This window comes from Scatophagus argus, chromosome 2 (genome assembly GCF_020382885.2).
Source record: "Scatophagus argus isolate fScaArg1 chromosome 2, fScaArg1.pri, whole genome shotgun sequence".
NCBI lineage: Eukaryota > Metazoa > Chordata > Actinopteri > Scatophagidae > Scatophagus > Scatophagus argus.
The window spans coordinates 9,585,534-9,599,204 of NC_058494.1; the positions used below are offsets into that span (position 1 = coordinate 9,585,534).

Below are 13,671 nucleotides of genomic sequence, written 5' to 3' on the forward strand. Positions count from 1 at the left end.
GTAGCATCTGATACGTGCAGCCTGCGTGTTTCATCATTGACCTAAAAAAAAACAAAAGCTCACAGCGTCATTCAGCGTCAGGTGTATCTGGCGCCACGCTGATACAACAACGACGTGATTGCTAGAAACATAGGGAATCCCCCATTGTGTGTGTGTGTGTGTGTGTGGGGGGGGGGGGGGGGGGGGGGGGGGCGAGACAGGGAGAGCGATTTTCCAAGGGTGTTAAGTGTTAATAGAACAAATAGACGACTTTGGTGTTGCATAAAGTCACACTAACAAGTTGGACCCCATTTCTCCACTGCCATTTTAAATAGTAGTCATTCATATGAATGCTCATCATGAATACAGCGCATGATTTTTATACTCTCCTGAAAGTTGTACTCAGACATTTAAAGGTGACTTTTCAGTGTTTGGGCCTGTCTACATACTTTTGTGCTGCTGTTTTTCAGGGTCTCGTAAGGTTCCCTAGGACCAGTTAAGACAATTCTTAAGTCTACAGCAGACATCCACATTCCAGCACTTCCAAAAATGACTCCAGGGTTATGGCAATCGTTTAAAAAGTGTCCTTTGATCATGCTATTGCGCATGTTGCACATGGATGAACCTGAACTCTTTTCTTCCAGGTTCTAAAATCTTGCAAAAAGTCCTCTCAGAGGAGTGAAAGCTGTTTTAGCTGCAAGTTAAGGCCCTCAAGTGTCACATGTTAATTTTTCCAAGAAGGAAATAGGGGAAAAGATGCAGTGACAATACTGGCAGTGACAAAAGCCTTCCAGCTTAAAAGTTACCCAGCCTGGAGCCAGTTGGTCTAGAAAAACAGTGTGACAAGGATGAATTCTAATGACTCATTGAGTTTTCCTGTACTACAATCAGTAGCTCAAAGCTTTCACTCATCCAGTAAAATACCTCAATGTCTATCAGGTAGATTGGTGCAAAATTTTGGACAGACATTCATGTGTCTTGACATGATGAATCCTGATGACTTTGGTGATTGCCTGATGTTTTCTCTAATGTCACCATCAGGTTGGTACATGCCTTTGAGCCAAATGTCCAAATGTCTTGTTCAGCATTTGGGTAAGTACAGGCAGCACTCAGTGCGTGAGATGCTGATAGGAATTAGGAGGGTGTAATTGCAAAGATGAATAAAAGCATCTTGAATCTGGAGGTTTTTCTCCGGGTGAGCAGATCTGATGCACAAACTGATGTATTAGGTCATGAATTGACCACCAGTCTAATAAGGCAGCCAGGATAATTACTGGTGAGGGCTTTCCCTCCAGCATCAGATCCATACAGTCCTGACCTCCTGCAGAACAGTTTACACCGAGATTTATGGTAATCACACTCAGATGCTCCATGCTGATCAGAGCAATCAGCTGATCAGAACTACCGGTACACAGTTACTAAATACAGAAATCGAATGGGAATGTTTGTGGTTATTACTGATAAGGAAGTGCGCAGTTAGCCTATATTAAAAAAGAAAACAAAAGATGGGAAGTGACTGGCAATGTTCCAGAGACTTGTTTACACTGTGCAACTGTGAAAGCCAAATGTGACATAGCTGACACAAACATTCACTAACATTTTTGAACCAAACGTTTTTGAGTGTGTGCGTCTGTGTGTGCAAATTGCTTTCAGGAAACAATGCTACGCATAAGCGGGAAATTATTGAGAAACTTGCTGCAATTGCATAATTCTTCTCTGTGGTTTAATCTGTGGTTTAATCTTCATAATTCAGATTTTGAATATAATCTCAAATCACTTCATGTTGTTCTCTAGAAAAGTACTCAGCGGAAAGAGCATCCTATCACCAGTACCCTGGTTTCTGGCTTGATGACAAACTGTGCTTCAGAACACATATTAATGAACTGAGCAAGTCCTTAAAAGCATTTTTTTTTTTTAGAAATAATACATGTATTAGTCAATACTGTAAAACAAATTATTTATCAATCTTTTTTTATTTTATCATTCTGCTCTTGGATGACAATGAAGGATACATACTGGGGAATGTGCTGGTTAGCCGATACAGCTATTAACCTGTATCCTGTTTATTGTATGGGAAATTGGGTGTATGCTCTTGGCAGTGAGAAGAGATATTCTTTTTTTTTTTTATCTAAAAAGCACTTGTCAGCAGACTACCTGAGTATCTCTTGTGTCTTCTTCACTCCAAATCAGGGTCACCTTGGAGTGGGTCCCAACTCTATTTGGTCCCTGAAAATCGCCCTGTCAGTAAGTCAAATACTACGGCCGACACAAGTGGAGCAATCAGCAGAAACTTAGGCAAGACAGTCAGACTATTAGAGAAGCTGCTCTCTTTTAATTCAAAAAATTAATTCAAATGAATTTCCTTGAACAGATGTTATCTCTCATGTTTGTTTATGTCTTTTATATATATTGTCATCAGGGCAAAAGAGATCCTGAGCTCAATGGCCTTTGCTGTTTTGTATATATGTAAAAACAACAACAACAACAATAATAATAATAATAATAATAGGCTCTTGATTTGGAAAAGTATGTTTCTCTAGATGATAATCATCCTATATAATAAGTGAATACAATACATTTCCATTCGTAAAAAGATTATTTTATGAAAACCTAGCCATAATCCCCCACTCTTGCACACCTACAGTAAATGTTAGTCTGATTTTGTTTAATTCCTTGGGAAGTAATTATTGTAATGATTCATAACTATCAAATATAAAATAAATGTACTGTTACTCAAAATGTAATGCAGAATGTTCACCATTTAATGTGCTGAAAAACATAAAATCAATCAGTCAATTTTGAAATACCATATCCCTTACATTTTTCTGATTATGAGAATATTTTGATCAAGCAATGCTGCTACATTCTTAGCATTTTGAGCATATTCACAGCAGGTTAACCGGGTTCAACTCTGCCAGGCTCCTGCACCGCACATCCTCCAAACTATTATGTATTCTATATTTATCCTCTGTACAACGTTCTGTTTAATTTTCACTTTCCCAGCTACTTTGTTCTTTTTTTGGGGGGGTGGGGGTCTCCTTTTAAATTTCCTCTTTTGCAGCTTCTCCCATGTTTTCCCCTCCTGCTCTGAGGTTTTCTGAGGATTTTTTTTAGTAACCCAGTGCTCTTGCACATCGGTAAAGCCTACTGAGCCATTATGTGTGGTTTTACATTACACAGTTAAATTTGACTTCTTCCACCACATTTAGTGTTCCCACAGCTGTATGATGTACAAACAGCAAAAATATATATTTTTTAAAACTGCTTTTTTTTTAAGAGTAATTTAAATATAATGAGGAATGATAACTGAGAAAAGGCATTGCGTCTGATGGGAAAATGTCAGGACTCTTTGTGTGGGGGAGGAAAGAGATGCAGAAGTCAGCATGAAACAGAGAAAATGAGAAATGTAGCATTACAAGTATGACATAGAGTTAGAAGGTCATATGGTCCTGTAGACCAAAACCCCAGGTCTTCTGTTCCCTAATGAAACTAACACTTATGCAAACACAAGCACACCATCATGCGCACCCACAATCAAACACACATAAATTCCTCAAAAGTTTCCAAGTTTATTTAAGAAAAGTTCATCTTGCACCAAATCCAACACTACACCTGACTGCCTGGATGTGTTTTTACTTTATATTGCTAAATTGTAAGCACTGGAGTGTTTACGATTTCTTTGGAGTGATCTCTGTGTGTGTGTAATAATTATGTTTTAGCTTGTATGGATCATATTTGGAGTGCTGATGTAAAATCATGAGTTTTGCCCGGCCTCTGCTTTCCACCTTTCATCACAGGAAGTGACATACAACATTACTCAGCGAGTGTTGTAATCTGTCATTTGCAGGAAAAAAATCATCTTATAAATGGTACTTGACGTTCCTGACAGACAGTGATAGTGATAAAATACCAGACAGAAGGCTACCGATTACTACAATTATAATTATTGCTTACAAACAGATTTCGCATCCATTTTAGGATTTTCTGTGGTCAGGATTACAAACGGGTCTTTTTTGACCAAAAAAAACCTCCATCGTGATGTGGCCTTTCTCACGGGGAAGTCACTGTCTTTGTTTTCACTTCACCTTTAGGAAAAAATACAACTCTCTCTCTCTCTCTCTCTCTGTCTCTCTCTCGCTCTCTGTCTCTCTCTCTCTCTCTGTCTCTCTCTCGCTCTCTGTCTCTCTCTCTCTCTTTCTCTTTCTCTCAAGTAAGCTTTTTCTCTGTTTTCCTCAATGTGCAAAAAACCAAACAAAAATTGCTGACTATCAGCAGAGGAAATGAAAGAAACCTCCCTTAGCAATGCTTTTGCTGCCCCCTGGAGCAGAGAACTCATCTGTCTTAAATGCTCTACAACAACTCTGCAACTGCAATTTCTTCGTCATAACAAGTGCATACATGATTTCCTCATTGTTACAAGTAAAGTACAAAGCTTTTCCACGTGCTATTTTTTTACTGCTCTACACAGATAAATAAAGAAGTAGGCTCACTGGGGTCATATTAAAGAGTCAGTTTGACTATATAGATTTCTAAAAACTGGAAAAAGGCTCTTGTCAAACTCCAATAACCAACAAGTAAACACAACAAGGTGACAGTGCTTATTTAAATCTATTCTTCCCTGTCAGACATCAGGCCACAATGAGCTCCATTGTTAGCAACATGTCCATGAGTCCATTTTGACCACTTCGTAGCTGAATGAGCAGGTAGCAATGCGATGTTTAATAAATCGGAACAGGAATGGTCTGTTCTCTGTCTTCTGCTTTGTTTCCTTCCTGTTCTTGCTTGTTGGATACTACAGTGCCACCTTTTGTGGAGCTAATTGGCCTTAATAGACCTACTACCTAACATAACTTCCATGCATGGTGTCCCAAAAGTAGTAGTAATAAAAATGTATACAGTATATGTGAATATTAGTGTATACGCTCTAAAAGTGATCATTTACAACTTTTGGTTGGTCTCATGTTATCTCTTGTTTGTCTCATTGATGACATGATGCGTCTTTTCCACCATAAGCTCAGGACAGTGTCATGCTGTGGGCTTTAACGGCACACAAAAATGAAAATGCAACCTAATCATGAAGTAATGATACAGCAAAAACATTTAAATCATTAAATGTTGAAAGTAAATTTCTTTGGCCCAAGTGAAGTTGTCAGGTAACCAGCAGATACTTCAGTCAGAGAGAAAATTCCAACTAGTAATTTTTGTATGGGTTACAAAAATAATCCATCACTAAGCCATCACTTATGAGCTCCTAGAATTGTGGTGTAGTGTATGTATCTGTGGAGGCTCTACTCTTTGCCTTCATATATATTTTTTCTCACTATTTTGCTGTGTTTGGGATGTTTCTGGGCATCTAATTTCCAGGTCATCACACACTATAATAATAAAGACATTTTGTGCTGGTAGCAGTTTTACTCAACAATCATCTTTCATTCTCTAGAATCATTTACTGGCATTTCTACGAACACCAACCCACATCCATCCATTCACCTATCCATTTTCTATTCCGCTTATCTGTCAGGATTGCGGGGGGCTGGAGTCTATGCCAGCTGACTATGGGTGAGAGGACAGACGGGACTGGTCGCCAGTCAATCGCGGGGCACAGCAAACAACAATAGCTGCATTTTATGCCATTGACAAGTTCATTTTAGAGGTGCTGGCAGGCAGGTTCTGTTAGCTTTGGAGCTGCTGCTGCTTCCAGTCTTTGTGCTAAGCTAAGCTAACTGGTGTAGGAATAACAGGAAGGGAGGGGTACAGACCTTCTCATCTAACTCTTGGCAAGATGTCTAAAATGTCCCAAGATGTCTAACTATTCCATTAGCTGTTCATAAATCCTTTAAGCTATACTGTATATATCAGATATGAGTTGGTAATAAGACTAATTTTTGAATTGCCAGGTTGTGAAAAACCTCACTGACTAATTGTACTTAACAACTTTACCCTCTGAAGCTGCAGAAGCTGCTGTAGAGGAACTGGACTAAAATCTCTGTGATGTTATTCAGTGTTTATTAATGGCTTCCCAACATTTCATCAAAGAGCAGACCCACGGTAAACACTGCCTTATAAAATTTCTGTTTTTTACTGTCAACACTGCAGGATCATATTTTTGTACCAACTGTACCACACTCCTATTTAAAAGTTCAGTTATGTCACTGTACACACTTTTTAATGTTCTTCTTTGTTTTTCTTATTGTAAATACTGTACTTTCCAGTTCTAATTCTATATTTATATTGTGGATTTGCACCTTATGCCAAGACAAATTATGGCAATAAAACTGAGTCTGATTCTAAATGATTCACAAAGCATTAGTACATGGAACCCATCAAACAGTAATTAATGGCTACCTGACTCAGACTCCAAGTAATAATTTGTCTAAGGAAGTTCACATAGCCAAGTTATGACACTAGTGCCAATCATTTGCCACAATGCTGCGTGAAAGACAACAGGGTCAAAAGTGAAAATAGGCCGATGCGGATTTAATGGTATTAGGAATCTACAGGATACTGTTTTAAGCGTTGTGTAAGCTATTCTATTCTATTCTAAACTCTTGGATTTGTGTATTTAACTCTTATTAGAAAAATAGGAGATGAATCATGGTGATGGGAAAGTATTTCCACATTGCATCCATCACCGTCACCATGACACGTATCTGATACACTTAATGATGCTCGTCTCAACTTGATTCGTGGAAATTTAACCCCCATTCACAGCCTGTAAATTTATTGGGCACAGAGGGAGGGGGACGGGGAGGGAGAGAGAGAGAGAGAGAGAGAGAGAGAGGGAGGGAGAGCCAGCTTACCCCCGGCGGTCTGTTTCGCAAGCAGTCTGGAGTTTTCCGCCCCAACGTGGTGCATAACTTCAAGGTGACGGATGCCCTGCAACGAGTCAGGGCGAGCCCTGCAGACTGTGATGACATTGAACATGCGTAAAAAGCACACTTTACTAAGAAACCACTAAGAACTACACCTAAGAAACACGTGGCGTGGAGCATATTAAACGCTGTGGCACCTTGTGGATTTACTCACAGTTTCTGCGCAGCTCTTCACGAAAGGTCCGAGGTCGCTCCCAACTTTCTGACTCCAACAGTGGGTTTTTTTTTTTTTCACTTTGCCCCGCAGCCAGTCGTCATGTTGGATAAATTTGGGTCGCAGAGCGCTGCCTGTGTGCCTGTCTCCAGCGCGGACCTCCAGCTCAAACTAACGGACAACAAGAGCAGCCTGTCGGCGGCAGGGATGGGGATGGAGAGCGGCACTGGCAAGAAGCTCATAGAGATAACTGGACCCGCTTTATCCAAAAGAAAACTTCTGGTCGGTTTAGACCTCCTCTGCCTCTTTCTCGGTAAGTGTCAAATATTTATATGTATGTAAACGCGTTGAATGCATTCATGTGTAGCTTTGTTGATGTTTAAATGCAATCAAATCGTCTGTGTGACAAAGAGATGCTGATACAACTTGTGGTCAGTGTTGAGGTCGTGTGCTGTTTGCAGTGGACTGCGTTGTATTTTAAGGTGTTTCTGGTACTTTGTCCGTTCACACAGGTGCTAATTAAATCAATATTGATTTGCTGAAGGGTTTCTATGGTTTGCATCATATGGCTTTTCAGAACCGAAAGCAGCAATACAAGCAGTGTTTTCACTTTCCCAACTGTGATAGAAAGTTTTGTTTTTGTCCTACGTAATAATAATTCTGAATATCCTTAGTCTTGAGGTATATGTTGGACAACACATATGATCTGATACCATCATCATCGCTGTGGAATCGTCATTTTTGCACAATTTTCTTAACTTTTATGAACCAACTTATAATTAACATATTAACTGAGAAAATGATCGATTATGGACAATGAAAGTAGACATTAGAGGCATATTTTTTTGCATGCATTATTAATTTTAGCTGTAAAGACCACAAGTGAATTCCTTTACAAATCATTGAACCTTCTTATTCGTTTCTCTGCTGAGGATTAAGCTCAGCCATGTTGAGCTCTGTTCCGCTTCGTTTTCATCCCTTTTTATTTAGTCAGCAAAGACAGTCAGTGGCTCCATCAGGCATGTGGGCCAAAAGAAGATGACCAGCAAATTAACAAGAGGTTTATAAGCTAAGAGAAAGAAAGTAAAAGAAAAGTCTCTCTCCATCCTCAACTATCCCCGTCTCTCTTTTTTTCCCCGACTCGCGCGCGCTCTCGAGCCTTCAGTGCCAGCTGGTTCGTGCATTGCCCAGGGAATTCTACAGTTTCCATGACAACCTCCAGTTCTCATGGTAGAGCCGGGCCAGAGGGATTGTATTTGGTATAAATAAATAAATTCACGATCCACTGCGTGTGTGCACATGACTGTTGACCCTCCCTCCCGTGGTCCTTATATGTGACAGGAGGGCGTTATGTAATGTTGGCTGATTGGAAAAAAGTTGTGTTAGTTTGTATTCACAACAGACTGGACATGTGTAGAAGGGAGGGAGCCATGTTAGGAGTCTCTCTCTTAATGTCATGTTAGGAGTGTCTTTATTTCCGTCTGTCTGTCAGAGACAAACAGAGACAGTCTTAGGCTGGTTCTGGCCCTGCTCTGCTGCATCATTTGCTCTTTGTTTTGTAGGGAAGAGTTCAGCTGAAGTCACAAACAACCCTCCTTTCTCCTCCCTTAATTAATAGAAATGCACACACACACACACACACGCACAGTTGAACTCTGCCTGCTTTACTTTTCTATTTCCAGAGCCTCGCATTCCTAATAGTTGTCAAACTAGTTGAGTTCTCCAGAGAAAGACTCAGGATTCCCATCCTTGTTTTCCTGTGAAACTATTCCTCGTTTGACCTTCTGTCCTTTCCTCAGTCTCTGCATGTCATCATCCCCGTCTGTTTCTTTAGCCTCAGTTTTCTCTTACCTCTATCTTTCACCATCTCAGCTTAGCATTTTAACATACTAAGCGCTGCACACAATGTACAGCTGAGACTGATGAGAACAGTTCTAAAGGGATTTAAACATACACCAAAGTATTAGATAAATGTAAATTGAAGAAAAGTCAGACGATAATCAATATTGTTACTGTTCTTCCTTAGGATGAAATGAAAGTCTGCAGCAATAGTTGGTGAGATTTACTCAGAACCACAAATGGTCCTCTATTCTCCAACACATGAGATTGTTGTGAGATTATGAGATTGGGGATTTTTGCAAATTCAGATCTTCTCCCTTCTCTTCCTCTCGTGTAGCATCCATCCCTTTCTTTGCATGTGAGCTGAAGACAGTGAGGCCTTACAGAAGGGGCTTTATGTGTGGGGACCCCAGCATCACCTATCCATACCTGCACCAAGAGGCCATATCAGACGAAATGCTCATTGCTGGTGGCATCATCATCACTGGCCTCACTGTGAGTTCGCATCAACCTGATCATCACATCATTCATAACAGTCAGTCAGTTACACCATGTACACACATGTGAGGAGGCTGAGGGAAATGCAGTTCTGACTATGTGTGCACCTACAGATCGCCCTTGGGGAGTGTTACAGGGTTCGTTTCAGAGGCGTCAGCTCCAAGGCCTTTGTCAGGAACCTGTACGTGTCATGTCTGTACAAGGAGCTGGGCTGCTTCCTGTTCGGCTGCTGCGTCGGCCAGTCACTGACCAACATGGCCAAGCTTAGTGTTGGGCGATTACGTCCGCACTTCCTGTCTGTGTGTGGTGTCACCTATGCATCACTTAACTGCACGCCTGGAACCTACGTCGCAACAGTGAACTGCCGGCAGTCTAACCGCCGACTTGAAGAGGAGGCCAGGTGTGTGTGTCTGTGTGTGTGTTTATGCCATATGTGTTATGTATCATGCGTCTGTTCTATGTTATTCTAAATACTTCTCCAATTTTTCAGGAAGTCCTTCTTCTCTGGCCATGCTTCATTTGCGATGTACACAATGCTCTATTTAGCAGTGAGTATTTCTATCTATCTATCTATCTATCTATCTATCGATCTAACTATTGCTTTCTCTCTCATACACTCACAAACACAGGCCAATACAACCTACTGTCTCCATTTTCCAATTACCATATCTGCACAAAATGCAGAGAGCAAATGAATGAAACAGGGACCCATCATCAGTCCAGTTAGCATCAGAAAGCGAGAGAATGAAAGAGAAGAGGGAGAAGGAGAAATGAAAGGAGAAATGGGACAAACAGAGACAGCTTTGTTCTGCTGTGGGAGGAGTGTGACCTCGCCTCACTGCCTCACTGCCTCACTGCTCTCCTCTATTGTGTGTGAGAGTGTGTGTGCATGTGTGCCAGTCGCTGCATTTCTACACGTTGATGGCAGCCTATGTGCGTTCATGCCAGGGCATGTATATGCACATGCAGCATATCAATGTGTGTGCCATCTTGTCTGTGTGCAGCCTTGGCTTGCTTGTTCATATCTACTCTCTCCAACTGTTCTCTACCTCACAATAATAATGAAAAACTCCAAATACTCCACCAAACACTGTTTTTGAATCTACAGGGAAATCTTTTCTCTGTAAATACGGAGATAAAAGTCAGTATTTAAATAGTTGCCTAAACAACTCCACAGAATTTTTGAAAGCCAATCCTGGATTGCCAACTAGGGAAAGTGGTCTTAGGCCCCCAATGCCAATAAAATTTGTGTTAATTTGTTTGACATTGCCACCATTACTGCCTGATCTTGGGTCTTTGTCTTGGAGAAGGGACCTGAATTAAAATCGAGCTTTAAAGCCTTTGTTATTTCACTTTCACTTTACTGGTTCATGTGACATCACTCTCTCTGTGCTGACTGAATTAGTAATATGGGAATGGAGAAAAAGAAAGCAAGGTGAACATGTTGCATTTGCATTAGCACGAATGGCACCATCAGCAGAAAACAGGTAGAATATAGTCAGACAGATACCTGTTTAGGTTAAGTAGGCTCAAGGCCCCTGCCACTATTTGAGAGCTTATAGAAATATAGCATGATGAAATCTAATTTCATACACTATATAGACAAAAGTATTAGGACATCTGATCATTACACCAACAGGGACTTTAATGGCATTGCATTCCAAACACAGCAACAGCTTTGCAGCTACAACAGCTTCCACTCTTCAGGGAAGGCTTTTCACAAGATTTTGTGGTGTTTCTGTGGGAATTTTTGCCCATTCATGGAGTAGATCGTTTGTGAATTCAGGGCACAGTCATACTGGAATAGAAAAGGGCGTTCCACAAACTGTTCCCACAAAATTGGAAGCATTGCATTGTCCAAAATGTCTTGGTATGCCAAAAGATTAAGATTTTCCTTCACTGGAAGCAAGAGGCCGAGCCCCATACCACACCTGATATTTTATATTCAATAATAGATTAGTGTACTTTTGTCCATATAATGTATTTCAGCCATTTGTACATGTGGTCTGTTTTACACTGATAGTTTTGGGTGAACTGAACATCTTGTTCTATGCACTAAATAATGTCATGCTCATTGCTGTCATGTAGTTTTACCTGCAGGCGCGGTTGACATGGCGTGGGGCCCGACTGCTGAGGCCAGTGCTGCAGTTCTTCCTGGTTCTGCTGGCAGTGTACACAGGTCTGACCCGCATCTCGGACTACAGACACCACCCGTCTGACGTGCTAACGGGATACGTACAAGGAGCCCTCACTGCCTACTGGGTGGTCAGTATACTGTACCTACTTCTTTTTGTGCATCAATGCTTAGCAAATTCAGGATATGTAAAAATCTTACAATTGGGATGTTTTTGTGTACTTCGCAGGCCTTCCACATCTCATCCATGTTTAAAAGCTCAAATTCAGATCTGTCTCCGACTGAGACCCTGGATAGACCCATGTCACCCCACCATACTGTCTGCTAAGTCTGACCTCCACCACCCTCCGCATGTAGTCTGGTTTATATAGACAAGAGATCTGCAGAATGTGAGACCATTTCCTGTGAAGTCAAACCACATACCTCAGTATTCGGACAGAGTATGAGAGAGAGAGAGAGAGAGAGAGAGAGGAAGAGTAGAGCTTATGATATCATGAACTGAGACAAAGAAAGAACAATGCTGGCTGCTTGGCGGGAGCATTCGAGCTGTGACTGACCTTAGCTTCACACGTGATACTTACCTGTGAGATGAGACAACTGAATCTTGAACACTACCACTCCATACTTCACCTGTGGATTTATTCTCAACAACTCAAATGATACTGTACAAGCACTTTCTGATTTCCATGCAAGTATTAATTACCACTTTGTAATGATTTGCTAAGTAGAATATAATATATTTTATACATGTAATATATTGTGTAGCTGTGTTTTTTACATAAACACAGTGAATGTAAAGGTGTTGAAGGAAAGCACAAACCGCAAGAAGGCAATTTGTTTTTCTGATGTGTTGTACCTTTTAGATGTGGTAGGATGTGGCCGTCCTTCTGTGTGCAGTCTGTTGTACACATAGTTTGTTGATGACAGGATGACTGAGAATGTTCACATGATAAATGTAATGCACATTTGACAAGTACAAGCACTACTAGACTTTTTTTTTTTTATAATGCTAATGTATGTTGCTAGACTTTTCACCTGTCCAAAAGCACACCGCCCATTAAAGAAATATGTGATTTTTTTTAATTGTCTATCTAAGTTCAGTTTGTGATATTTTTATCTAAAACACTAACACTGCAAAGAAATTTTGAGTATACATTCTTTAGATGTTTACTGTGCATCCTTCAGTTCAAAATTTCATTAATTGTTTGTCTGACCTCTTTTGGGCAAATTATAATAAAGATTTTACATATTGTTACTTTATAAAGTTAACATGGCGAAATAATTAAATATTTTTATTAAGAGGGGCAAATATACCAATGAGAAATATAATTGAATTTTTAATGAAAGATTTTTGGTGTATTTGGGGTAAGATTTGTCCATTGTGCATGTTTTTGTAACATGGGAGAAAACTTTAGCACCAGGAGAAAACCCACAGAGACTGGATAGAGGTATAGAGTGATGGGAGGAGGCAAATGAGAGAAGGGTGTAGTTGAGGGTGGGGGGGTGGAAAACAGAAAGAGGAAGGGGGTGGGGCTGGCAGAGTTGGAGGATGGATGGAGGTCAGAATGGGAAGAGGATGGAAAGGGGGGGTGAGGGCGAAAGAGAGATGGATGGAAGTAGGGTGGAGAGGTGAAGGGGGGGGGGGGGGGGGGGCTACAACTGACCGACCTGAGCCAAACAACCAGCAGCCTCCCCCACCTCACTGTCACTGTGCACAGCACATGAAAACCTTCTTCCTAACCCAGTTCTTAAGACCCTTCCTCTTCTTTTTAATTTTCTTCTCTGTCATTTCTGCTTTCACTTCTGTTTCTTTCAAATTCATTTCATCGTCTGTTTCTCTTGGTTGGTTCTATTTCCTGCATCTCCACCTTTGTCTGTCCAGATTTTAACAACTTTCAGAAAAAACAGAAGCAGCCCATCTTCTTCTTTTTCCTCTTCATTTCCAGACAAAGGTCCTCCAGTTCATTTTTCTCCTCCTTCACTTGTTTCAGTCTTGCCTCCCAGCATTGTTCTTTTTCTTTTTTTTTTCCTCCAGCTGTTTAGTTTTTATCTCTCACATCTGTCCTTTCTTGACCAGTTCCTTCCTTTCTTTTCTTCCTCCAGTTCTTTTAATTTTGTCTCCCAGCTCTGTCCTTTTTCATCCAGTTCTATCATTTCTTTCTCGGGCTGTTTTGCTTTTGTCTCCCACCTCTGTT

General features: G+C 40.7%; 1 protein-coding gene across 1 annotated transcript; it reads left to right on the forward strand.

The window, feature by feature from the left end:
• Positions 1-6,961: 6,961 nt before the first annotated feature.
• Positions 6,962-12,559, forward strand: LOC124068922 (phospholipid phosphatase 3-like). Its single transcript, XM_046407493.1, has 6 exons — positions 6,962-7,318; positions 9,182-9,339; positions 9,456-9,742; positions 9,833-9,890; positions 11,431-11,607; positions 11,706-12,559. The coding sequence occupies exons 1-6, from the start codon at positions 7,108-7,110 to the stop codon at positions 11,802-11,804; spliced, it is 990 nt and encodes a 329-aa protein (XP_046263449.1). The 5' UTR covers positions 6,962-7,107; the 3' UTR covers positions 11,805-12,559.
• Positions 12,560-13,671: the final 1,112 nt, after the last annotated feature.

What these genes read in the sequence shown, in the direction of transcription:
- LOC124068922 (XM_046407493.1), top strand. Translation starts at nt 7,108, where the DNA reads ATGTTGGATAAATTTGGGTCGCAGAGCGCTGCCTGTGTGCCTGTCTCC. An exon ending in CCTCCTCTGCCTCTTTCTCG is followed by an intron (nt 7,319 to 9,181) that starts GTAAGTGTCAAA and finishes CCTCTCGTGTAG; the next exon opens with CATCCATCCCTTTCTTTGCA. An exon ending in ACACAATGCTCTATTTAGCA is followed by an intron (nt 9,891 to 11,430) that starts GTGAGTATTTCT and finishes GCTGTCATGTAG; the next exon opens with TTTTACCTGCAGGCGCGGTT.